Source organism: Cetorhinus maximus, chromosome 1 (assembly GCF_964194155.1).
Source record: "Cetorhinus maximus chromosome 1, sCetMax3.hap1.1, whole genome shotgun sequence".
In the NCBI taxonomy this organism is placed as follows: Eukaryota; Metazoa; Chordata; class Chondrichthyes; order Lamniformes; family Cetorhinidae; genus Cetorhinus; species Cetorhinus maximus.
The window spans coordinates 1,663,014-1,690,130 of NC_135879.1; the positions used below are offsets into that span (position 1 = coordinate 1,663,014).

A 27,117-nucleotide genomic window follows, 5' to 3' on the forward strand; every position below is an offset into this window, starting at 1 on the left:
TGGGGTGGGTTTAAACTAGCTTGTCAGGGGGGTGGGAACCTGAGGGGTGGCCCAAATTGGAAGTATGTAAAGTTGGAAACAGGAAGTAGTAGTGAGACTAGAAGGCAGGAGAAACAAAGCAGTGGCATTGAAATAAAAACAATAAGCTAAAAGCTACTGCGGATGTTGGAAATCCAAAACAAAAACAGAATTACCTGGAAAAACTCAGCAGGTCTGGCAGCATCGGCGGAGAAGAAATCAGTTAACGTTTCGAGCCTTCATGGCCCTTCGGCAGAACTGGAGCATAGTTAGAAGGGAGAAATATAAATTGGTTTAAGGTGGGTGGGTGGGTGGGGGGGGGGGGGGGGGAGAGACACATTGAGGGTGTGGTGATTGTGGAGATGAGCAGATAATCAAAAGATGTCACAGACAAAAGGGTCAAAGAGGTGTTGAAGGTGGTGGTATTTGTCTGAGAAAAGTGCTAATTAAGAATGGAAGACAGAATATTCAAAGTACAGCTCTAGTGGGGGTGGGGTGGAAAGACTAAAGGTTTTAGTTTTAGATTTAAAAATAATGGAAATAGGTGGGGAAAGAAGAATCTATATAAATTATTGAAAAAAAAAAAGGGGGGGGAAAGAAACGGGGTGGGGATGGGGGGAGGGGGAGCTTAAGATCTAAAGTTGTTGAATTCAATATTCAGCCCGGAGGGCTGTAAAGTGCCTAGTCGGAAGATGAGGTGCTGTTCCTCCAGTTTGCGTTGGGCTTCACTGGAACAATGCAGCAAGCCAAGGACAGACATGTTGGCAAGAGAACAGGGTGGAGTGTTAAAATGGCAAGCGACAGGGAGGTTTGGGTCTTTCTTGCGGACAGACCGCAGGTGTTCTGCAAAACGGTCGCCCAGTTTGCGTTTGGTCTCTCCAATGTAGAGGAGACCGCATTGGGAGCAACGAATGCAGTAGACTAAGTTAGGGGAAATGCAAGTGAAATGCTGCTTCACTTGAAAGGAGTGTTTGGGCCCTTGGACGGTGAGGAGAGAGGAAGTGAAGGGGCAGGTGTTACATCTTCTGCGTGGGCATGGGGAGGTGCCATAAGTGGGGGTTGAGGAGTAGGGGGTGATGGAGGAGTGGACCAGGGTGTCCCGGAGGGAACGATCCCTACGGAATGCCGTCAGGGGGGGTGAAGGGAAGATGTGTTTGGTGGTGGCATCATGTCGGAAATGGCGGAGGATGATCCTTTGAATGCGGAGGCTGGTGGGGTGATAAGTGAGGACAAGGGGGACCCTATCATGTTTCTGGGAAGGAGGAGAAGGCGTGAGGGAGGATGCGCGGGATATGGGCCGGACACGGTTGAGGGCCCTGTCAACGACCGTGGATGGAAAACCAGTGGCATTGAATATGTTTTGAATGTGGAATGATGTCAAAAAGACAAGTTAAGGGCACTCTACCTGAATGTGCAACATTCACAAGAAGGTAGATGATCTAAAGGCACAAATAGAGGTAAACAGGTATGATATAATTGTCATTACGGAGACATGGCTGCACGGTGACCAAGACTGGAAACTGAATATTCGAGGATATTCGATGTTTAGAAAGGACAGACAAGAAGGGAAAGGAGGTGGAGTTGAGCTGAGAATAAGGGATGGGATTAGTGCATTAGTAAGGGAGGATCTCAGATTGGAAGAACAATGTGTGGAATCTGTTTGGGTGGAGCTAAGAAACAGCAAAGGGCAGCAGACATTGGTTGGAGTTGTTTATAGGCCACCAAATAGTAATGGTAATGTGGGGGATGGTATTAATCAGGAGATGAGAGAAGCATGTAGCATGGGCAATACAGTAATCATGGGTGACTTCAATCTGCATATAGACTGGGTAAACCAATTGCGCATTAATGCTGTGGAAGATGAGTTTCTGGAGTGTGTTAGGGATGGTTTTCTAGAGCACTCTGCTGGGGAACTGAGTAGAGGACAGGCTATTTTAGATCTAGTATTATGTAATGAAAAAGGGCTGATTAATAATCTTGTTGTAAAAGAACTTGCAGGGATGAGTGACCACAATATGGTAGAATTTTACACTATGTTTGAAAGTGAGGGAGTTCACTCTGAAGCAAGGGTGTTAAAGTTGAATAAAGGAAATTATGAAGGTATGAGGAACACATTGGCTGAGGTGGATTGGGAAAATACATTAAAAGGTTTGACTGTACATAGGCAATGGATAGTCTTCAAAGAACTATTACACAGCTTACAGCACCTATACATTCCTTCAAGGTGCAAAAACCCAAAAAAAGGTCAGTCAACCGTGGCTAACAAAGGAACTTAAGAATTGTATAAGATTAAAAGAAATGGCCTATAAAGTTGCCAGAAATAGTAGTAAACCTGAGGATGGGAGGTTTTTAGAATACAGCAAAGGAGGACCAAAGGTAGAAATTTACGTTCCGTGGGCGGGCGTGTGCCTGACCCGATCGAGCGTAAAATCCTGTGAGGAGAGTGAGTCCTGACGTCATCGCGCGATATTTCACTCGGCAGGGTGCGCAAAAGTTGCAAGTGCGCCTGCCGACAAATAAGAGGCTATTAAGCCCATTAGAGGCCGTCCAGCCTTGTGGTTGGAGGACAAGCGAATCGGCCAGGTGGCCTCTGCATTTTTCATCAAACCTCATCCGAGGGTGGGATGAAATTTCCATTATGAAATAAAATAAACATCTGTGGGCAGCGTTTTTATCAGCTATATTTTCAGGTCATTGATTGTGATGCTGGACATTTTTTTCAGCTTTTAAAACCTTTTTTTGGATGATTTTCAGGCCTGCAGCTCCCTGAGGTAGCTGTCTGTCTTCAGGGAGCTCTCTCACAGCGCGCACCCCGCGCCCGTGGTGATGTCATCGTCCACCCTCTTCCCGCCCCCCCAACCCGGCAGAGCTGTGCATTTCAGCGTTAATTGGCCAGCAAGCGTGAAATCACAGTCGGGGGCCAATCACAGTCGGCAGTCCATTTCCCGACCACTCCCAGGCCCACGCACCTGCCAAAGGTAAAATTTATGCCCAAGAAACTGGTAAAGAAAGGGAGAATAGAATATGGATGCAATCTAGCAAAAAAACATAAAAACAGACAGTAAAAGCTTCTATAGGTGTGTAAAAAGGAAGCATTTGGCTAAGACAAATGTGGGTCCATTACAGGCAGAGTCAAGAGAATTCATAATGGGGAATAGAGAAATGGCAGAGAAGCTAAATGATTACTTTGTGTCTGTTTTCACTGAGGAAGATACCGGAAATCTCCCAGATTTAGAGATCCAAGGGACTAGGGAGAATGAGGAGTTGAAGGAAATTAGTATAAGTAAGAAGGTTGTATTAGAGAAATTAATAGGACTGAAAGTTGATAAGTCCCCAGGACCTGATATTCTGCATCCCAGAGTGTTGAAAGAGGTTGCTCTGGAGATAATGGATGCATTGGTGATCATTTTCCAAAATTCGATAGATTCTGGAATGGTTCCTGATGATTGCAAGGTAGCAAATGTCACCCCACTATTTAAGAAGGGAGAGAGAGAGAAAACAGGGAACTACAGACCTGTTAGCCTTACATCAGTAGTAGGGAAAATGCTGGAATCTATTTTAAAGGATGTGACAAATAGATACTTGGATAATCATGATCTGATTTGGCATAGTCAACATGGATTTGCGAATGGGAAATCACGTTTGATGAACTTGTTGGAGTTTTTTGAGGATGTTACTAACAAAATTGATAAGAGATTCGATGGACGTAGTATACTTGGATTTTCAGAAGGCTTTTGATAAAGTTCCCCACAGGAGGTTGTTTAAGAAAATAAAAGCACATGGGATAGGAGGCAATATACTGGCGTGGATTAAGGATTGGCTAACAGGCAGAAAACAGAGAGTAGGAATAAACGGGTCATTCTCATCTTGGCAGCCTGTGACTAGTGGGGTACCACAAGGATCAGTACTTGGGCCCCAGCTGATCATAATATACATCAATGATTTGGATGTGGGGACCAAATGTAACATTTCCAAGTTTGCAGGTGATACAAAGCCAGGCGGGAATGTATGTTGTGAGGAAGATGTAAAGTGGCAACAGGAGGATTTGGACAGACTTAGTGAGTGGGCAAGAACATGGTAGATGGAATATAATGTGGAAAAATATGATGTTATCCACTTTGGTAGAAGGAACAGATGAGCAGAGTATTTCCTAAATGGTAAGAGATTAGAAAGTGTAGATGTACAAAGGGACCTGGGTGTCCTTGTCCATAAGTCACTGAAGGCTAACATGCAGGTGCAGCAAGCCATTAGGAAGGCTAATTGAATGTTAGCTTTTATCACAAGAGGATTTGAGTGCAGGAGTAGTGAAGTCTTGCTTCAATTGTATAGAAGCCTAGTTAGACTGCACCTGGTGTACTGTGTGCAGTTTAATCCTCTTACCTCAGAAAAGATATTATTGCCATAGAGGGAGTGCAACGAAGGTTCATCAGACTAGTTCTGGGGAAGGCGGGACTGTCTTATGAAGAGAGATTGGGGAAACTGGGCCTGTATCCTCTAGAGTTTTGAAGAATGAGAGGTGACCTCATTGAAACCTACAAAATACTTAAAGGAGTAGACAGGGTAGATGCAGGCAAGATGTTTGCATTGGTTGGGGAGTCTAGAACCAGGGGACACAATTTCAAAATAAGGGGAAGCCACTTAGGACTGAGATGAGGAGAAATTTCTTTACTCAGAGGGTTGTGAATCTTTGGAATTCTCTACCCCAGAGGGCCAAGGGATCTCAGTCACTGAGTATGTTTAAGGTAGAGATTGATAGGTTTCTGATTAACAATAACGTAAAAGGTTATGGGGATAGTGTGGGTAAAAGGCATTGAAATGTTCAATCAGCCACAATTGTGTTGAATGGTAGGGTAGGCTCGATGGGCTGAATGGCCTTCTCCTGTTCATATGTTCCTATGTATTTATCTAGATTTATCTATTTGTGGAACAAAGGTTTTGGACACTGTTTTCTAAAGCATTTTTTTCTTTACTCTTTTATGGGATGTGGCTGTGCTCATGCCTATTTGCCCTTGAGCTGAATGGCCTGCTAGGGCCAGAGTCAACCACATTGCTGTGGATCTGGAGTCACATGTAGGCCAGACTGGGTAAGGATGACAGATTTCCTTCCCTGGAGGACATTAGTGAACTGGATGGGTTTTATAATAATCTATGATAATTTTGTGGTCACCATTACTGAGACTAGTTTTGTATTCCAGATATTTTAATTGAATTTAAATTCCACCAGCTGCCATGGTGGGATTTGAACCCATCTTCCTAGAGCATTAACCTGGGCCTCTGGATTACTAGCTCAGTGACATTACGACTATGTCAACATCTTCCCCGTTATACACACTTGTGTGCATTTCCCAGTTAAGTTAATGCAAATCTGTCTATTTCCTGGTTAAAGTACTTGTTAATTGAGGAATAGTCGGTTGTGTTTGTTTGTGTATAGAAGATTAGAGGGTGATCTAATTAAGGTATTTAAGAAGATTAAAGGATTTGATAGGGTCGATAGAGAGAAACTTGAGTATTGCTGACAAAAGAGACATGTCGAAGCTTTTCGTCTTGCACTCATCAGGACACTCGCAGGAATACCAATATAAGGAAGACAACAACAATTTATACTGTATATGAAGAGAGTGCTGATTGGTTTGCAAGTGGTGCTGCCATGGAGAATACACCACTGATGGTGACTGACAGTTAACTGCCAAGCATTGTTTGAAATTTAATCCTGGGGGTTGTGGGAGGGAGAGTCCAGAGCAAGGAGGCAGGATCTTAAAATTTGAGCCAGGCCGTTCAGGGGTGATGTCAGGAAGCACTTCTTCAACAAAGGGGAGTGGAAACCTGGAACTCTCCCCTCAAAAAGCTGTTGTGGCTGGGATTAAGTTGAAAATTTCAAAACTAAGATTGATAAATTTTTGTTGGATAAGGGATTAAGGGCTATGTGGGTGGATGGAGTTAAGATACAGGTCAGTCAAGATCTCATTGAATGAATGAAACATGCTCGAAGGGCTGAATAGCTTCCTTCTGTCTGAATATTTCTAAGTTCTTTGAGATGTGTGAAGGAAGATCTTTCTATGTTCACTTGATGCACAGTAGACACGCACAACTGTTCTGTTGGTCATTCATTAATGAACACCTCCATCTCCAGTGTCCGGGCTATAGGGAGGTGGAGCAGATCAGAGTGGGTTGCAAACAGACTAATAGAACCTTCCAAACCCATGATCTCTACCATCTAGAAGGACAAGGGCAGCAGACACATGGGAACACCACCAGCTGCAAGATCCCCTCCAAGTCACTCACCATCCTGACTTGGAAATATATCGGCCATTCCCTCACTGTCGCTGGGTCAAAATCCTGGAACTCCCTCCCTAACAGCACCATGGGTGTACCATGGACTGCAGCTGTTCAAGAAGGCAGCTCACCACCACCTTCTCAAGGGCAATTAGGGATGGGCAATAAATGCTGGCCCAGCCAGCGAAGTCCACATCCCATAAATGAATTTTAAAAAAAGATAAATACAGAGAAGATTCAACAACATTTTTCTAAAACGAAGACAGGGAAATGTTCTTGATGGTACAGGTACACCTGAAAATCCAACTGATCGACTCTGTTTATAGATGAAAAAAGAAAGACTTACATTTATATAGGACCTTCTACAACTTCAGGATATTTCAAAACACCTTTCAGCCAAAGAAGTACATTTTAAAATGTAGGAAACACAGCAGCTAATATGCGCACAGCAAGATCCCACAAACAGCAATGTAATGATGACTCAGATCATCTGTTTATTTTAGTGTTGTTGACTGAGGGATAAATATTGCCACCAGGATGAGCGCCCTGATTTCATCAAAATAGTTGCTCTGGGATATTTTACATTCACTTGAAGCATCAGCTGGGCCTCAGTTTAATGTCTGATCTGAATGACAACATCTCCAACAGTGTGGCGCTCCCTCAGTACTGACTCTCCAGCAGTGCAGCACTCCCTCAGTACTGACCCTCGATAGTGCAGCCCATCTTCAATACTGACCCTCCGACCATGCAGCACTCCCTCAGTACTGACCCTCCGAGAGTGCAGCACTCCCTCAGTACTGACCCTCGATAGTGCAGCCCATCTTCAATACTGACCCTCCGACCATGCAGCGCTCCCTCAGTACTGACCCTCCGAGAGTGCAGCACTCCCTCAGTACTGACTCTCGATAGTGCAGCACTCCCTCAGTACTGACCCTCGATAGTGCAGCCCATCTTCAATACTGACCCTCCGACCATGCAGCGCTCCCTCAGTACTGACCCTTCGACAGTGCAGAGCTCCCTCAGTACTGACCCTCCAGCAGTGTAGCTCGCCCTTAGTACTGACCCTCCAACAGTGTAGCACTCCTTCAATATTGACCCACCAACAGTGCAGGCTGGCCTCAACGCTGATGCTCTGACAGTGCGGCACTCCCTCAGTACTGATACTCCGACAATGCAGTACTCCCTCAGTACTGACCCTCTGACAGTGCAGCGCTCCCTCAGTACTGACCCTCTGACAGTGCAGCACTCCCTCAGTACTGACCCTCTGACAGTGCAGCACTCACTCAGTACTTACCCTCTGACAGTGCAGCACTCCCTCAGTATTGCCCCTCCGACAGCGCGGCACTCCCACAATACTGACCCTCGATAGCACAGCACTCCCTCAGTAGCAACACTCCAACAGTGCAGCACTCCCTTAGTACTGACCCTCCATGAGTGTAGAACTCCGTCAGTACTGACCCTCCGACAGCGCAGCACTCCCTCAGTACCTACCCTCCGACAGCGTGGCATTCCCTCAGTACTGCCCCTCCAACAATGCAGCACTAACCCTCTGACAGTGCAGCACTCTCTCAGTACTGACCCTCCGAGAGTGCAGCACTCCCTCAGTACTGACCCTCTGATAATGCGGTGCTCCCTCAGTACTGACCCTCTGACAATGCAGCCCACCCTTAGTACTGCACTGGGAGTATCAGCCTTGATTTATTTGCTCTATTCTCTGGAATGGGATTGAACCCAGGAATTATGACTCAGAGGCGGGAGTGTTATGCACTAAGCCACAGCAGACACAAAGAGTTAAATGTGCAAACTACACAACTATCTGGGGACACCCATTTACTGTAATAACCGGCACTAGATGAAATGACTGGGATAATCGTTCTCCTCGTGTACCATATCTGTTTGAGACTTACAGGTTATCTTGAACAGTACAGCACAGAAGGAGGCTATTCAGCCCATCATGCCTGTGCCGGCTCTTTGAAAGTCCCACTCCCCCTGCTCTCCCCCCCTAGTCTGAAAACCTACGGATTTGTGTTTATCCAGATCTGTAATTTAATCACAATTTTAACATCAATTCTGCCTCTAAAAAAAAATCTTTAAAAGCTTCTTGAGGAAATGAATACGTCGCCTGAAATTTCTTGAGATAGTAAAACTACTCACCAACAGAAAAATGAACAATTTTGAGTTTATCTGTGGAGAAAAAAAATAAGTGTACAACTGTTAATTTGGGGATTCTCAGCTCCTTTTTATGATGAAATATGCAAAATTTCTCTTCTTCATTCTCAGGAAGTGGAGCTGGCTGGTAAGGTCGGTATTTATTTCCCTTCTGTAGGAGCTGTGAGAAGATGGTGTTGAGACATCTTGCCCCCATGATTACAGTTTTGATACTGAGTGGCTTACAGGACCACTTCAGAGTCAACCACATCGCTGTGGGTCTGGAGTCAAATACAGACCTGATTGGGTAAGGACGGCAGATTTCCTCCCCTGATGGTTTTTTTCCGACAATTTTGACAGCTTCGTGTCAGTTTTACTGAGACCAGCTTTTTATTTCCAGGTTTTAAAGAATTTAACTCAAAATTCTCAAACTGCTACAGTGGGATTAAGAACTCATGTTCTCTGTACTATGTGTCCAGGCTACTGGATTAGGAGTTTAACAATATAACCATGACACTACCATGTGGGTTCCAAAGAAGAGTCATTTTGGACTCAAACCATTAACTCTGCTTCTCTCTCCACAGATATTGCCAGACCTACTGAGTTTTTCCAGTGCTTTTTGTTTTTATTACACCACCAAATGGCCTGTGCAACAAAAGAATTTCTGTCGGAGTCTAGCTTGAAGGCAGCAGGCTCTGCTGAAGCAGAGTCAGATCTGATTCACAGCAACTCCGCCATTCATTTAACAATTAGGAAAGAAAGAGCTGCATTTCTATAGCACCTTTCGCAGGTTCAGGGTGTCTCAAAATACTAACAGCCAACAAGGTTCTTTTTGGACTGTAGTTACTTTCAGAATGTAGGAAATGCACAAGCTAGTTAGTGCACTGCAAGATCCCACTGAGATAAATGACCAGATGGTCTATGTGTTTGTCATGTTGAGGAATAAATATTGGGTGCACCTGCTCTTTTTCTAGATTGAGAGTGTAATGATTTTGGAATATTGATCTTTGATCCTTCAATTAAAGCCTCTGACTTTGTGCTGGGAGTGGGGTCTCTAAAGGTTTACTCAAAGGTGTTGATCAGGGAATGTCTGACAAGGTATCAAACAGTGATACTTTTCGATGGTCTCATTGAGAATGGGCAACAAGTCGTCTCTACCAGGGTTACTGCACGAATACTCTTGCCACTTTCTGTCCTCCAAGCCTCCCTTTTTTTCATCTAATCCGCTCTTACATCAAGTTTACAGCATAGAAACAGGCCATTTGGCCCAACTGCTCCGTGCTAGTATCAATGTTCCACATGAGGCTCTTCCCACCATCAACAACCCCACCCCCCCCCAACACCTAATCAACATATCCTTCAATTTTTTTCTCCCCCATGTGTTTATCTAGCTTCCCCCTAAATGTATCTCCGCTATTCACCTCAAGTATTTTACAAAAGGACACATGGAAGACCAGGGAGTTGGGATTCAAGTGGATCGGTTAAATTGAAGAGCTCTTAGTGACGCAGATTCCATGGGCTCCATTCGTACATCATATCTACGGTTCCAAAGGGATGATTCCACGATCCTTTGTTGGCTTGGTTGGAAATAGATTTTTTGAGATTGATATCAGAGAAGTAAGAGTCCGTGGTGAGACTATGTGGCCTCGGAGATTGCCGACCAGTAAAGTGACAGAAGCCTCGAGCTGAAACATCAAGACAGTCTTAACAAATAAATTGAGTGAATCTTTGTATTACCGTAGATATCTTCCACGTCGTGCCTGTTCTTTATAATATTCTCTCGCAGTTTGCGTAATTTCTCCTTTAAGAAAAGAGATAAACAAAACAGTTAAACCTGAGATTTTACAGTTTCACTTGGGCACCAGCAACAGACAAGTGGACAAGACAGCCAACCATCAACTTACATTTATATAGGGCCCTTATATAGTAAAACATCCCAAGTTGCTTCTCAGGAGCAGAATCAAACAAAATATGACTCCGAGCCAGATACAGAGATATTCGGGGCAGGTGATCGATCAAAAGCTTAGACAAAGAGGTAGTTTTAAGGAACATCTTAAAGAAGAGGGGCAGAGAGGCTTCGGGAGGGAATTCCAGAGCTAAGGGCCTGGGCAGCTGAAGGCTACTCCAACGGCAGATTGAATAAAACTGTAGATGCGCAAGAGGCCAGAATTGTCGGAGGGCAGAGACCTCAGAGGGTTATAGGACTGGAGGAGGTTACAGAGATAGGGAGGAGTGAGACCAGAGAGGGATTTGAACATGGGGATTTGTTATTTTGTGCATCCCCTGGTCCCACAAAAATTCATTGGCGAAGCTTCTGTTCTTATCTTTCCAAGTGGCTGACGGCAGATGTAGCTCAGCGGGCAGCAATCTCATCCCCGAGGCAAAAGGTTGTCGGTTCAATTCTCACTTCAGGAACTGGAAAGCAAAGTCCAGGTTGATGCACCATTTGAAAGGTGCTACATAAATGCAATCTTTTCCCTTTTTATTTTAATGAGATTGGATCAGAAGACCAACACTTGGGCCTAGATTTTTGCTCCCAGGTTGGGTGGGTGCACAGCGTTGGGACATTTCCTGGCTCTGGGAAAAAGAGGCCCAGAAGGTGAAATTTTCATTCCCGGAGGTGGGGGGATGGGGGTAGGGATGAACGGGCTGAATTGGAAGTCAGTCCTGCTGCCCCCAGCATGGGCGAGTGTGGAGACTGCCGGGTGTGGAGGTGGCCTGGCTAGAAGGCCTGCCTCTGGGCTCTGGTATTTTGTTGAATTTATTAAAAAATGATTATAAACAACAAACAGCCCTCACCCCTCAACCCTCCCATGTGCTCCCCATGCCCCATTCACGCCAATCTATGCCACCTCATGCTCCCTACCCACCTCCCATAGTCCCTCATGCCACCTTATGCCCCTCCGCTCACATCCCATGGCCCCCAGGCAGTCAATGTCACCATATACCCCTCTACCTACCCCCATGGTCCCTCATACCCCCTATGCCACCCTATGCTCCCTACTCATCTCCATGGCCCTTAATAGGCCCTATGCCAACTTAGTGCCAACTCATTTCAACCCTTACCCCCACCCACCCTTTGCCCTTACCCCCTCCATGCCAACTCTCCTAGTATTCACCATGGGCAAACCTCAGGAGCTATGCTGACATGGAATAAGTTTGTGATTATTGATGACATCGCTATTAAAAAAAAACTTTCAATACATAGAAATTCCTTCAAAAATCTCTTAGGGAACAAACATTTCTATTCGATAATCACTCGGAGCTGTCAATCAAACTGCTCACTTAACAGGCACCCCACTGTGATAATGTTAGGTTGTAAAATCAGTCATGCAGCACAAATCCTATAATGATAACCCTCAGACTTATGTTAGCAGACAGAATGAAATGTCAAGCACTGATTTTTTTAAATAAAACTCCACACTTTTAAAAAAAAGTGAAACCCAGCAGGGTTAAATCCCTTGACAGCTTTGATAGTTCCAATGAGCTTTGACAGTTGCAATGGTTTTTTTTTGCACTATTTACTCAAAGTCCTGCCTACTCTTAACATTCCCAAAGAGCACCTGACCTACCCAAAGGGCACCTGACCTACCCAAAGGGCACCTGACCTACCCAAAGGGCACCTGACCTACCCAAAGGTGACCCAGGACCATATCCAAACAGGTACCCTGGCTATCCAAACAAATCCACAGAGTTCTGACCACCTCTTACCTGGTCTAGTCTGCACATGTTGGGTTTCACACTAAGATAGAAGCAAAATACTGTGGATGCTGGAAATTTGAAACAAAAAACAGAAAATGCTGGAAAAACTCAGCAGGTCTGACAGTATCTGTGGAGAGAAAACCAGGGTTAATGTTTCAAACCTGTTTGACTCCTCTTCAGAGCTCTGAAGAAGGGTCACACGGACTCGAAACGTTAACTCTGTTTCTCTGTCCGCAGGTGCGGCCTGACCTGCTGAGTTTTGCAGAATTTTCTGTTTTTATTTCAGGTTTCCAGAATCTGCAGTATTTTGCTTTTATCAAATTACTTTATGTTGGGAACTCCTGTGTGCGTTGGCATCTGGAGCAGAGGAAGAAATCTGCTGCCTCCTCAGCCTCCTTCCTTTATTTTCTATCTTGTTTTATTTTCCATTTTTTTCTTTCTTTCCTCTTCTGTGAAATGAGTTTTCCTCATTTCCTAGGGATGCTCTCCATGATTTCAGAGTGCTCGGATTGTAAGGGAATCTCTTGATCATGTTTGAATGTTTGCAGGAGTATTCCCACACCACACGAAGCTTCTTAACAAGGGAGGTTATTACTCATTAATAAATTACATGCACTTTGAAACATCCATGTGTGGGAGTGACAAACTATGGGAGCAAATTGAAAGAGTGAGTCATTGAATAAAGTGACATCTTCGAAGCTAATAAGCTGACGAACTATCATAAATTATCATAGTTACTGTCATAATTGTAAAGGGAAAATGTTGGGGTTGTTTAACTAGACCCAAACAAGTAAACTTTTATCTCTGATTGCCTATGTTAACGTGAAGCTCTGTAAGTTCTCTCCCGCTTTGCTTGTGTAGCAGGGTGTCTGGCAGCAACTGCCGATGGTAGGAGAGCACTGAGCAGGGGAACTGGTTGGCCCCTGTAGGCCTCTCCCTGCAGGGAACAGTGTCTTTGGCAAGCTGAGAGGTAGAGCCAGATGCCATAAGGCGAGGGAGAAAGTAACAAAGATAAGTCCAGAAGTTGTGAATGTCAGTGTGGAGGGAGTCAAGGCTAGGAAGAGGGCAGTTTGAAGCACCTGATGGTGGCTAGAGCCAGGAAGGGGAATTGGAGACCAAGTCAGACTGAGTGGAGAGAGAGAGAGAGAGAGAGAGACGTGGGGGGAGGGAGAGAGAGAGAGAGACAGACACGGAGACAGAGAGGAGCAAGGAGTTTATTCAGCTTTGGTGCCAGTGGCAGGTGTTAACCTTTGTGCAGTCTGTGTGCTTCAACCCTACATTACACTTTGGTGTCAGGAGTGGAATTCCACAATACAGGCATCGAATCATGGTGGACGAAATGGATGGGTGCCTGGCCGAGATGGAGTGGATGATAGAAGAATTGAAACTGGCCCTGTCAGTGAGGGAGGATGAAGTAGTTGCAGCTCTAGCACAGGTGCACTTTCACAGGTTGAACCTGAGAGTCGAAGTAGTGACCAGGAAGTAGTTCCATCCTCTAATGTAGCAAGGAAAAGACAGAATATCCCATCACGGATATTCCACCTGCCGACGGGTAGGAAGCTGGACAGAGATGGGAGAAGACCAGAGATCTCCAATGACCTGGTGGCCAAGGAACATGTACCTACATACAAAATAGGAACAGGAGTAGGTCTTTCACTGCTTGAGCCTGTTCCGCCATTCAATAGGATCATGACTGATCTGACTGTGGCCTCAACTCCACTTTTCGCCTACCCCTGATAACCTTTCACCCCTTTGTCATTCAAGAATCTATCTACCTCTGCTTTAAAAATATTCAATGACCCTGCTTCCACCACTCTCCAGGGAAGAGAGTTCCAAAGGCTCACCACCCTCTGAGGGGATTTTTGTTTTCTCATCAGCTGGATCCAGGATGCACAGCTGGTCTGGACATCCAGGAGCCTCAACAAGAGGAAGCAGGCAGCATTCACTGGGAAATACTGGGGAGGGCTGCAGGTCTTCAAGGAAGTCTGCAGTGGATCTTTGAGTTCTGGCATGGGTGTTTAGGGACAGTCGTAGCCTGTCACAGCTGCAGCAGAAGTTTTACGAGTACAAGCAAGTTGGAGACGAGGACCTGGTCTCCGTATCCCTGGAGCTGCTGAAGTTGTTCGATCGCATCATCCTCCTGGACTCCTCCTTCAAATCAACCAGGCATACGCAGCTGAAAAATCACCTCGCTGAAGAGGTGAGGGGTGAAGACATCGAGAGAGGGCTTAACAATAACAAATACTGACTGTCCTTATTTGAGACATGAGATAATATCACCCGGACCACAGGGGAAGACGGGGCTCCTGAGACCAGGAAAGTGGTCACCATCAGAGGGGTGACTGTTGGAATGGGCAGGGATGTAGACCTCTGGCTGAAGAGGCAGGTGGAAAAGATTGCTGCACAAATCCAATCCCTGCTGTCCAATCTCTACAGCAAGTCTCGTGACTGAGCATGCTCCAAGGAGGTACTGGGATAGTAACAGGGTTCGGCACTTCCAAGAGACCGCCCTCCACAACCACACAGGTGTCAGGCATGGTGACCCCGTCCAGCGTGGCTTCATTCCTCCTCCCTCACCAGAGAAGATGTAGACCTGGTAAAGGGAAAGGAAATGCTGAGGCCATCAGCTGGAAGACTGACCATGGAAGGGAGCCCACTTATGCCAGTTGAGAGAGGATTACAGCTGATGCCATGCCCATGCCTCATGCAAAGGGCAGCATTCACACCCCAATCCTCTGCAGAATTTGGTCAGGGAGTCGTTCAAGTATCCCTGAAGTGCTTATGAGGGAGATCCAGACCCATTCCAGAGGGGTGGAGCCATGTAGAGTTTCACCTTTACCATCCATCTCAAAAGAGGACCTCAGGCAGCTTCAATTGGTTGACAAAGACATCAGGAGATTTTGCTTCTGCTGGAAGACTAAACGTCCACCGACCTGACGCTGCCTAATGAAGGAGTCCAAACAGGCACATAAACTGCTGAGGTGCTGGATGAGGATCAGGGAGGAGTGTGGAGCTCTCTAACGGCTGGTTCATGATAGCAGGAGGGAGATGAAGCAACTCATCCTGCCCAACAATCTCAAGCATCAAGTGTTGACTGTGGTTCATGATCAGGTGGGACACTGAACGTCAGAGAAGATAGCTGCACTGGCAGGAAATGGCCAGGGATGGCTGCTGATATTGTCGAGCACTGCCAGAACTGGGAGAGGGGCACTTTGGCCAAAACAGGGAAACAGCTCGACACCGGTCGCACCCATGACATCGAACCTGTAGCTGGAGGGCAACCTCAGAGGACCGTTCCCAGAGGGGAGTTGCTCAATGTCAAAAGTCTGGTGGATGATGTGGAGGAAAGCAGCCCACTTAATGGTGTAGCAGGACCTGAAGCAGCAGCCAGCGGTGGCCTGAGTGAAGAGGAGTCACATAATGATGGGGAATTCTGAAACGTGTGTGTCAGGAATTCAGAGGATTGCATCCTGTGTGAGGAGGCGAACACTGGTGCCGGAAGGAGATGCTGAGATGTCTGACAGGGAGGCTGCAACATGAGCAACTAGTGCTGCTGATCATATGGTTCCTGGAGACTTCACTGATCTAGACCCCTACATGGCTAACCCTTCACAATATTCTTTCACGGGAAACAAATTGAAAGGACCATTTTGGAGGAGGGGCTGAGGGGTTCATCTCCAGCAAACCTGGATCGGTGATGAATGAAGGGAATGCTGCCACCAACGTAGACTGGAATATACTAGCTTTCATAGCTCAATCGAACCTGCTAATTCACGATTGACGGTAATCAGTCACCGTGTGGTATGTCTCGTTGCCCGGACGGCAGCTCTCAGGCAGAGAAGTGTGTAGCAGGGCCTATGGCAGCAGATGGCAATGGTGTGTGTGAAAGAGAGAGAGAGAGAGAGAAAGAGAGTAAGGAGTCCTTTTTGAAGATGGTATTTGTCCTGAAGCCACAATAATGGCGTTTGTTAACGATTTTCAGCTGATGAAAACTCATCTTCAATAATTCTTCAATGAGCCTTTTCTAGTGGATATGAAGAGTACAAATGGGTTACAATGATTGAAGTGTTGCACTTACTGCAGTGAACTGTTTACAGGGGGATGCAGGTTAACAGCTGGTGAATGCCATTTTTGCTGGTCAGTGAGTGAGTGCCCAGGAGAATCCACACGTTGGTAAGAGGCAGTAGGATTATATAGTGACAGTTGCATCACCTGAGTATGATGGGGGAGGGAGGTGGCATTATTTGGCATCAATGTAAGGCGCGTGCATGGCTTATGTAATTATGATGATGTGCTGCAACAAAGTGTTTAACTTCATTTATGTAGAATCGTTGTTCTTTACAGCTTAGAAACAGGCCCAGCTGGTCCTTGGGATGTTTATGCTCCACACAAGCCTCCTCCCACCCCATCCCATCTCACCCTATCGCCATATCCTTCAATTCCTTTCTTTTTCCTGCATTTATCCAACTTCCCCCTTAAATGTATCCATACTATTCACCTCAACCACCCCCTGTGGCAGTGAGTTCCACATTCCCACCACTCTCTGAGAAAAGAAGTTTCTCTTGAATTCTCGATTGGATTTATCAATGACTAACTGATATTTAGTTCTGGTCTCACCCACAAGTGGAAACATCTTCTCTATATCTACTCTATTAAACCCTCTCACAATGTTAAAGATCTCCATAAGGTCACTCCTCAGCCTTCTCTTTTCTAAAGAAAAGACCCAGCTTGTTTAAAGTCTAGAATCACAAGTCATTTCAATTTGTCAAGTCTCCTTAGGCAGCACCTTCCAAACCCACGACCGCTACCATCTAGAAGGACAAGGGCAGCAGATAGATGGGAACATCACCACCTGCAAGTTCCCCTCCAAGTCACTCACCATCCTGACTTGGAAATATATCGTCGTTCCTTCACTGTCGCTGGGTCAAAATCCTGGAACTCCCTCCCTAACAGCACTGTGGGTGCACCTACACCACATGGACTGCAGCGGTTCAAGAAGGCAGCTCACCCCCACCTTCTCAAGGGCAATTAGGGATGGGCAATAAATGCTGGCCCAGTCAGCGATGCCCACATCACATAAATTAATTTTAAAAAGTCACAATGCTCCTAACACAGCCTGCTGGACCACGTACAGAATTATTGTGCAGGAACCTCTGTGATCTAATAGTCCATTTCTCTGCAGGCTCAATCTGGCATTTAATGAAACGGAAGCAACAGGTGACTGGAATTGAAATCTCAAATCCACACTCAACCGGGGTGAAGGTGCAACTCTCCACGAGATACTCGATGGTGTCTGTGACACCAGATCAGGCCTGCAGTTTGCATTTAATTCTCTCTGAGTGACTGGAGCAGATTGTGCTGAGAGGTTTTGATAAAGCTAATGCGGCAACAACAGGGCATAAATCTCAGAGATCACCAAAAGAATGAAGGCAGAATTTTGGAGAATGATATCTGTGCCAGGATTTAATCTGAACGTGGAACAGTCTCTTCCAAGCAGCGATCTAAGCACAACCTATAAAAGGTTTTTAAGCAGAAAATCACTAAATATTTGAAAAAGAAGCAGACTGGATTTGATAGGATCATCTACAGTACAGACTGGGAGTCACAAAGCTGGAAGGTACACTGCTTCTACCGGCTCCTACTGGAGATTGTCATTACAGTGTGACAAATGACAGGAAATTCCCATTAGAAATATGGGCTGGGATTTTCCTGTTGTGACAGGTCAGGCCACAGGAGGTTCAGCCAAAAATCCATTGACTTTCGGTGGGACCAGCCAGGGTCAGAAAACTCCATCCATGGATACAAGAATTTCTAATACAAAAACACTTACACAAAACCTTGACAATAAGATGTAAGAGGCTGTTTTAGACAAGAGACGTTTGAAGATGTAAGGGTTTTTTAACATGAAGTACAGTTTATCTCACTTCATTTTGAATGTTCATGTGTAGAGTTCAGGAAGAAAGACTTGCATTTCTGCAGTGCCCTTTATGATCTCAGGATGCCCCAAAAGCACTTTACAGCCAATGAAGTACTTATGAAGTGTCGCCACTGTCGACTGTAGGGAAACATGGTTTTGCACAGCAAGATCCCAACCCAACAGTCTGTTAATTTTAGAGCATTAAATGTAGTCATTTGAAGGATATAAAGGTGGCAATGTCACCTTCTATATTAGGTTGGTTTGTTTTGCAAGGATATTGATGCTGTGCATAAGAAAATGATTTCCCTTTGCTCTCTCACTCTCTCCACAATGAAGGAAGGTGTTACTTAGACAGGACAAATCATCCTGCAGAGTTCAGGATGGTGGGATTGTTCCATTGGCTCAGACTGGCAGAGAGAGGCATTGGCTGTTCTTTTCCTTGAAGAGGCAGGGCTGAGCTAGAAAAAAACCACTCCTGTTATTGGGAAATCTACTCCCTGAAAACTCCCTACCCGAGTTGTCTGGTTGAGTTTGTGAACTGTCTGTACCTGGACTAATGGGTCAGGGAAGGAAATCCCTGTGCTATTTCAAACAAACCTTGTTATACCATCTTAAGTTCAGAACCTTGGAAGAAAGTGGCCCTAACTCCATGTTAGTAGCCCGACCTCTTTCCCTACAGGTCTATCTTGTAGGAAATGAATCAGGTTTTGTTCTGGCACCTGTTGTACAGCATCTTGATCTTTCTGTTCCATCTGCCATCCTTTAAACCTCTCCTGTGCTTCATCCACTGTGAGAACTCCCTTCTTGACCAGTTCTTGCAGTTGGATTAGCTGTTGCTGTCCTGGATTGTACTCTGCCCTGAATGTGTCGTACATTGGGCTCTCATCGATCTTGGTTCTGGCTGCTGCACAGAGGATCAATTAGAAATGGTGAGGGACTTTGCTGCTGAATAATTTAACACAACCCTACAGCCTTACACTGATCAGTCAGGAGGTACGTTATTGGAATGAGTTTCCATAGGAACTGTTCAACATCGGTGATTATAATGCATGAAAATAATGGGAGTCATTATCAGAGCCTTTGGGGCTAAACTGAGACTTTTAGCACCCATTTTCACAGAGCTACATAGGCCAACTAAGACTTCAAGATGCACAAGAACACTTCCGACAGGGAGAGTACAAGACACCAACTTGGTAAAGAGGCTTGCGCATGTCTAATGTCTGCTGGAATTTCTTGGAGCCATATTGCACCTCCTCTTTAAACGTTGCAGACATCCTTTAAGTGGCACAGACCACCTGCAATATCCAATATGTGTAGCCAATGAACGGTGTGAGGGGCACTGGCTGCACACTTCAGTTGTGTAAAACAATGGGTAACGTCAATTTACCTACGACACAATGAATCAGTGCAGGTTAATCACACGCCATAATCCCCGAGCCCATTTTTGGCTGTTACCCAATGTAACCCTCACTAGTCCCAGTCAGTAAGAGGCACATGGTCAGTGAGGGGAGACTTTGGTCTGAGCGACACAGAGAACGAGTGAGTATATTTGGGAATTTGGTTCCAAGTGTGAATTCAGTGCACAGGGGAAAAGAAGTGCTTTAGGTAAGGCTTACTGCAAGAAGTAAAGTGTGCTGAGTGGGGAGTTCGGTGGAGGGCAAGGAGGAGGTGCTTTTTCTTCTCTTTTTCAGCCTCCAGTACTCGATTTCCACTTTGGTGCAGGAGCAGGTAAACCAGTCACTGGTATTATTAGTTTTATCAGTATTGTAAGATCAGTATTGTAAAGTTTTCTGGCAGTGCCAAAACCTATTAGGAGGTGTAGGCTTTATTAATTATAATTAATTAGCAATTATTAATTAATTAACACATATTGGAGATGGCCAGGCAGGTGATGTGCTGCAATTTCAGGATGTGGGAGCTTCTGGATGCCAGTGTGATCCAGGGCAAACACATCTGCAGTAAGTGTTTGAGGCTGCAGGAGCTTCAGCTCTGAGTTATTGAGCTGGAGGCTGAGCTGCAGACACTGTGGCACAGCAGGGGTGGGGGAAACTTACCTGCACGCTTTACTGAAGGAGGGGGTCACACCCTTTAGGATAGGGTCTTCTGATTTGGTCAGGGACAGGAGGGTGTGACTGCAAGTGAGGCAGGTAAGGGGACCCAGAGGGCAGGAGTGCAGGAGCCTTGACTCTTGCAATTGTCTAGTAGGTTTGAGGTTTTTTTCAGTTTGTTTGGATGAGAGTGGGGGCTGCAGGGTGGATGAGCTGACTGGCCATGGTACCGTGATACAGGAAGCCATTCAAGAGCAGGGCATTACAAGGAATGTAGTGGTAGAGGGGACAGTATAATCGGAGGGATTGACATCGTTCTCTGCAGCAAAGAGCGTGAGTCCAGATGGCTGTGTTGCCTGCCCGGTGCCAGGGTTTGGGACATCTGCTCAGGGTTGGAGAGGAACTTGCAGTGGGAGGGGGAGTACAGTTGTCGTGGTCCATGTAGGTGCTAACGACATAGGCCGGACAAAGAAGGGGGTTCTGCATAGTCAGTATGAGGAGCTTGGCACCAAATTAAGAAGCAGAACCTCAAAGGTCATAATCTCTGGATTATTACCTGAGCCATGTGAAAATTGGCGTAGGGCAAACCAGGTTAGGGAGATGAATGCGTGGCTCAAAGTCCGGTGTGGGCGAAGTGGGTTCCAGTTTGTGGGGCACTGGCACCAGCACTGGGCAAAGTGGGATCTGTACCGTTGGGACGGTCCACACCTGAAATGTCCTGGGACCGGTGTCCTTGCGAGCCATATAACTAGGGAAATAGGGAGGGTTTTAAACTGAATAGTGGGGGCAAGGAATCAAATTTGGGAAGATGCGGTAAATCAAAGAGTAGAGACAAGGCAAAAGAGAAAGGTATTAATATGGGAAATGATAAACAGGCCATGACAGGAAGGGACAGAGAGTACAAATCTAGCAGTAAATCAATAGATGAGACTAGAGGTTATAAAAATAATAAAAGGATAAAACTAAAGGCTCTGTACCTAAATGCACAAAGTATTCAAAACAAAACAGATGAACTGACAGTGCACATAGAAATAAATAAGTACAATTTAATAGCTATTACAGAGGCATCGCTGCAGAGGACATGGATTGGGACCTGAATATTGAAGGATACAGGGCATTTAGGAAGGACAGGAAGTGAGGAAAAGGTGGAGGGGTAGCTCTGTTAGTTAATGATGGTATTAGCACAATAGAGAGGGTGACCTAAGTTCAGGAAAGCAGGATGTAGAAACAGTTTGGGCAGAGATGAGAAACGGTAATGGCAATAAGTCATTTGTGGGAGTTGTGTACAGGCCCCCTAACAGTAACCACATGGTCGGGTGGAGCATAAAGGAGGAAATAATTGGGGCTTGTCAGAAAGGCACAGGGATAATCATGGGAGATTTTAATCTACATATAGACTGGAAAAGTCAAATGGGCAAACATAGCCTAGATGAGGAGTTCATAGAATGTTTCCGGGATAGTTTCTTAGAACAGCACGTTCTGGAGCCAACCAGAGAGCAGGCTACACTAGACCTGGTATTGTGCAACAGGATGGGATTAATTAATGATCTCATAGTGAAGGTGCCCCTAGATAGCAGTGACCATGATATGATTGAATTTTACATTCAGTTTGAGGAAGAGAGGATTGGGTCCGAGACTATGTTTTTAAACTTAAATAAGGGCAATTATGAAAGCAGAGCTGGCTAAAGTGAATTGGCAAATTAGGTTAAGGGATAGGTCCATAGAGATGCAGTGGCAAATATTTAAGGTGATATTTCAGAATACACAGAATAGATACATTCCAACGAGTAAGAAAAAGTTCAAGGGACGGACACACCATCCGTGGTTAACTAGAAAAGTTAAAGATAGTATCAAACTTAAAGAAGTAGCATAAAATTGTGCAAAGATAGGTGGAAGATACAGAAGATTGGACAGAATATAAGGAACAGCAAAGGATGACTAACAGATTAATAAACAGGGAAAAACTGGAGTACAAGAGAAAGCTAGCCAGAAATATAAAAGCAGATAGTAAGGGTTTCTATAAATATTTAAAATAGAAACAAGTTAACAAAGTGAGCGTTGGTCCTATAGAAAGATAGTCTGGAGAATTAATAATGGAAGACAAGGAAATAGCAGATGAATCGAACAGGTATTTTGCATCATCTTCACTATCGAGGATACAAGTAACATCCCAGAAGCAGCTATGAAACACGAAATGGAAGGGAGGGAGGAACTCAGGAAAATTACAATCACCAGAGAAGTGGTACTGAGTGAATTGTTGGAGCTGTGGGCTGACAAGTACTCGGGTCCTGATGGACTTCATCCTAGGGTCTTAAAACAAGTGGCTAGTGAGATAGTTGATGCATTGGATTTAATTTTCCAAAACTCCCTGGATTGGGGGAAGGTCCCATTAGATTGCAAGATAGCAAATGTAACTCCATTATTCAAAAAGGGAGGGAGACAGAAAGCAAGAAACTACAGGCTGGTTAGCTTAACATCTGTCATAGGGAAAATGTTAGAAGCTATTATTACAGAAGCTATAGCAGGGCACTTGGATAAGTTCAAAGTAATCAGGCAGAGTCAACATGGTTTTGTGAAAGGGAAAATCACGTTTAACCAACTTATTGGAGTTCTTTGAGGTAGTAACATGTGCTGTGGATAAAGGGGAACCAGTGGATGTACTGTACTTTGATTTCCAGAAGGCTTTTGATAAAATGTCACATCAAATGTTATTGTGGAAAATAAAAGCTCACAGTATAGGGGGTAACATATTGGCATGGAAAAGAAGATTGGCTGGCTAACAGGAAGCAGAGAGTAGGCATAAATGGGTCTTTTTCAGGTTGGCAGGATGTAGCGAGTGGTGTGCCACAGGGATCAGTGTTGGGACCTCAACTGTTTACAATTTACATAAATGACTTGCATGAAGAGATGGATGGGATGGTTACCAAATTTGCTGATGACACAAAGATAGGTAGGAAAGTAAGTTGTGAAGAGGACAAAAGGAAGCTACAAAAAGACATAGATAGGTTAAGTGAGTGGGCAGAGATCTGGCAAATGGAGTATAATGTGGGGAAATGTGAAATCGTCCATTTTGGCAGGAAGAATAAAAGAGAAGCATATTATCTAAATGGTGAGAGATTGCAGAGTTCAGAAATGCAGAGGGATCTGGGTGTCTTAGTGCATGAATCGCAAAAGGTTAATGTGTAGGAACAGCAAGTAAATAGGAAAGCTAACAGAACATTATCGTTTATTGCGAGGGGGTATGAATACAAATGCAGGGAGGTTATGCTTCAGTTATACAGAGCACTAGTGAGACCACATTTGGAATACTGTGTGCAGTATTGGTCACCTTCTTTAAGGAAGGATGTAAATGCATTGGAAGCAGTTCAGATAAGGTTTACCAGACTAATATCTGGAATGAATGGATTGTCTTATGAGGAAAGGTTGGACAGGTTAGACTTGTATCCGCTGGAGTTTAGAAGAGAAAGAGGCGACTTGATTGAAACATATAAGATCCTGAGAGGTCTTGACAGGGTTGGAGTAGAGAGGATGTTTCCTCTTGTGGGAGAATCTAGAGCTAGGGGTCATTGTTTAAAAATAAGGAGTCACTCATTTAGAATGGAGATGAGGTGAAACTTTTTCTCTCAGAGGGTCATGAATCTTTGGAACTCTCTTCCTGAGAAGGCAGCGGAGGCAGAGCCTTTGAATATTTTTAAGGCAGAGGTGGATAGATTCTTGGTAAACAAGGGGGTGATAGGTTATTGGGGGTGGGTGGGATGCAGATTTGAGGTTACTATCAGATCAGCCATGATCTTATTAAATGGCAGAGCAGGTTCAAGGGGCCCAATGACCTATTCCTGCTCCTTGTTCATAAGTTCATGTGCATTCCTAAATTCCCTATTGGATTTGTTAGTGACAATCTTATATAGATGCTTCCTAATTTTAGACTGACCCGCAATTCGAAACATCTTTTCTAGATTTACTCTATAAAATCCCTTCATAATTTTAAAGACCTCTATCAAGTCACCACTCAGCCTTTTCTGAAGAAGAGTCCTAGCATGTTGTCTTTCCTGACAGTTATAACCTCTCCAATTCTTGTGTCATCTTTGAAAATCTGTTTTCCAGTTTTCCTCCAGTCCCTCTATATCCTTGTAGTAATATTTGGACAGCTCAGACACAATGGGCTGAATGGCCTCTTTCTGCACTGTAACTTTTCTATGTTCTATGGAAACATGAACTGTGCACATTTGTGATTTCTTTGTTTGTGTGTGTGCGCTTACGACACTCCCAACGTTTCTGATGATTAACTTCTTCATCATGACCTGGTTATTAAAGTATTGGAGAGAGGTATTTCAGTGCATTGTGATATGCCTTTGTATCAATACAGTCCGGATACACAACCAAGCATTGTGGTGAAGAGTACCTTGCAGTCCAGAGTAACTTGTCTATAGTCAGAGTATTCTGCAGGTGTGGAAAGGGTAAGAATTCAATGTGGTATTTTGGAGTGCGTGAAGGTTGCTGCAGCTGGTTACAATTTACAAGATATGGAGTTGCATTGGAGAATTCTCAGTAAAATATTGATGAACCTCTTTACTAAGTTATTATAAAACTGATTGAATCAAAAATAATGGAACAATTTCATCCAAAATGACTGTAAAATATAATTACTTTCAAAAGTGATGAACTCTCATTGTATATTTTTCTCTGATTCTGAGAAATAGTTAATTAAAATGTACAGAAATTCAAATACTTGATGGACAAGAAAATGGCAAAGAAAATATGTGGCTGATTTTCCAGGTGTTTGCCACCAGGTGGGAGCCTCAGCCATCGGTTGGACAGATCGGATAGTGATGGGTTTGCTGTACATGATGCTCCATTGGAAGAAGTGCCGTGTCGGTTTTGCACAGTGAGAAAAACAACTCGACAGTGCTCAGGTTTGATTAATGATACCTCAAAGCCACAAACTGACACCAACAATGGCAAAGCTCCCTACCTCTTTTGGGGACAGAGTAGAGTTTGTCCTCAATTCCTTTTCCGGTCTTTTGCTGAAACACTAACACAAAGTCATATCAGTACTTGCTGTAAGTTCCTGAGCAACAACATTTGATCTTTGCCTCTCTTGGAGTCTCCTCTGGCCAACATTAACCCAATCGGATACACTTGGGGCTGGGTTTGAAGCTTGGAATCCACCTACAAACTCTGATGTCATTGCAAGAGTATAATCAAAAATTTGTACATTCATTAAAATATGTTCACTAATCATAGTTCACATTGATTCTTTTGGTGGATGTTGAATAACATTCTTATCAAAGATTCTAGATGGAGAGTTTTCGGTTCATAGAATCATAGAATGGTTACAGCACAAATGGAGGTCGTTTGGCCTGTCATGTCTGTGCTGGCTCTTTGCCAGAGCAATTCGTTTAGTCCCACTCCCCAGCCTTTTCCCCATGGCCCTGCTCTTTTCAGACAATGATCCAATTCCCTTTTGAAAGCCACGATTGAATCCGTCTCCACCACACTCTCAGGCATTCCAAATTTAACCACTGCTGCAAAAAAACTGCTTTTCCTCATGTTACCTTTGGGTATTTTGCCAATTACCTTAAACCAGTGTCCTCAGGTCCTTGACCTTTCTGCTAAGGGAAACAGTTTCTCTCCATCTATTCTGTCCAGACCCCATATGATTTTGAATACCTCTATCAAATCCCCTCTTAATCTTCTCTTCTCCAAGGAGTACAACCCCAGCTTCTCCAATCTATACGCGTAACTGAAGTTCCTCATCCTTGAACCCATTCTGATGAATATTTTCTGCACCCTCTCTGAAGGCTAACTCTAACCCTAACACCCTAACCCTAATCCTTCCTAAAGTGCAGTGGAAAAATTGGATACAATACTCCAGTTGGGGCTGAACCAGTGTTTTGTAAAGGTTCATCATAACTTCCTTGCTTTTGTACCCTATGCCTCGATTTCAGAAGCCCAAAATCCTGTACGCTCTTTTACCACTTTCTCTACCTGCCCTGTCACCTTCAATGCTGGTTCACATATGCAACCCCGCCCCCACCCACCCCAGTCTCTCTATTCCTCCGCCCTCTATCGAATTATACGCTTTAGTTTATATTGCTTCTCCTCGTTCTTCCTATTAAAATGCTGTACCTTCCAACTCAGAATGATATACTACTGCACAGAAAGCAAGCCATTCAGTTCAAACCACCAATGATGGTGCTCACCTTTGACTACAACTATCGCCTATTCTAATGCTCTCCTAGTTTTCTCCCACCTTCCACCCTCCGTAAACTTGAGCCATATACAACTCTGCTGCCTGTATCCTAACTCGTATTATTCAACCATCACCCTGATGCTCATTGATCTATTTTGGCTACTAGTCAGGCATGCCTTAATTTTAAAACTCTTATCCTTGTTTTCAAATTCCTCCTTGGCCTTCCCCCTGCCCTATCGCTGTAACAACTCTGCAATCCGCTGAGATTTCTGCATTTCTCCAGTCCTGGCTTCTTAAGCATCCCCAATTTCCTTTGCTGCACCATTGGTGGCCATGTCTGCAGCTGCTTAGGCCCTAAGTTCTGGAATTCCCTCCTTAAGCTGCACCACTTCTCTCCTTTAAGATGCTACTTAAAACCTACCTCTTTGACCAAGCACTAATACCTAATACCTCTTTATATCTTCTTTCAGGCGGTGCATTCCAGTTCATAACAACTTGCTGTCTAAAATAATTCTCCTCATCTCCCCTCTGGTACTTTTTTCCAATTACCTTCAATGTGTTCTTTCATTACTGACCAGCTTTCCAGTGGGAATAACTTCTTTGTATTTGGTTTGTCTAAAATCCTGTCTCCTCTCTGTCTTTCACTGTGAGAAGGTGATAAACTGGTGGAGATCCCATCTTACCTTATCTGTGCTAGGACCCATTTCCAAACTGAATGAAGGACTACCCATGGGAGCAGTTGTTTGACAGTAAATGGCTTATTGGTTCTACTCCTCTCTACAGTTGGGAGTCAATGTGTTTTTTTGAATGCTGGAGAC

At 44.6% G+C, this 27,117-nt stretch overlaps 1 protein-coding gene across 1 annotated transcript in view; it reads right to left on the bottom strand.

Annotated features, from left to right (window-relative positions):
* Window positions 1-27,117, bottom strand: part of LOC144694426 (B-cell scaffold protein with ankyrin repeats-like) — a 209,898-nt gene that overhangs the window by 5,644 nt on the left and 177,137 nt on the right. Inside the window, exons 11-14 of the mRNA XM_078564861.1 lie at window positions 25,079-25,138; window positions 18,778-18,962; window positions 10,177-10,240; window positions 8,446-8,475 (exon numbers count right to left, since the gene is read on the bottom strand). Of these exons, the coding sequence (XP_078420987.1) occupies window positions 8,446-8,475; window positions 10,177-10,240; window positions 18,778-18,962; window positions 25,079-25,138 (339 nt within the window). The remainder of the gene's footprint in view (window positions 1-8,445; window positions 8,476-10,176; window positions 10,241-18,777; window positions 18,963-25,078; window positions 25,139-27,117) is intronic.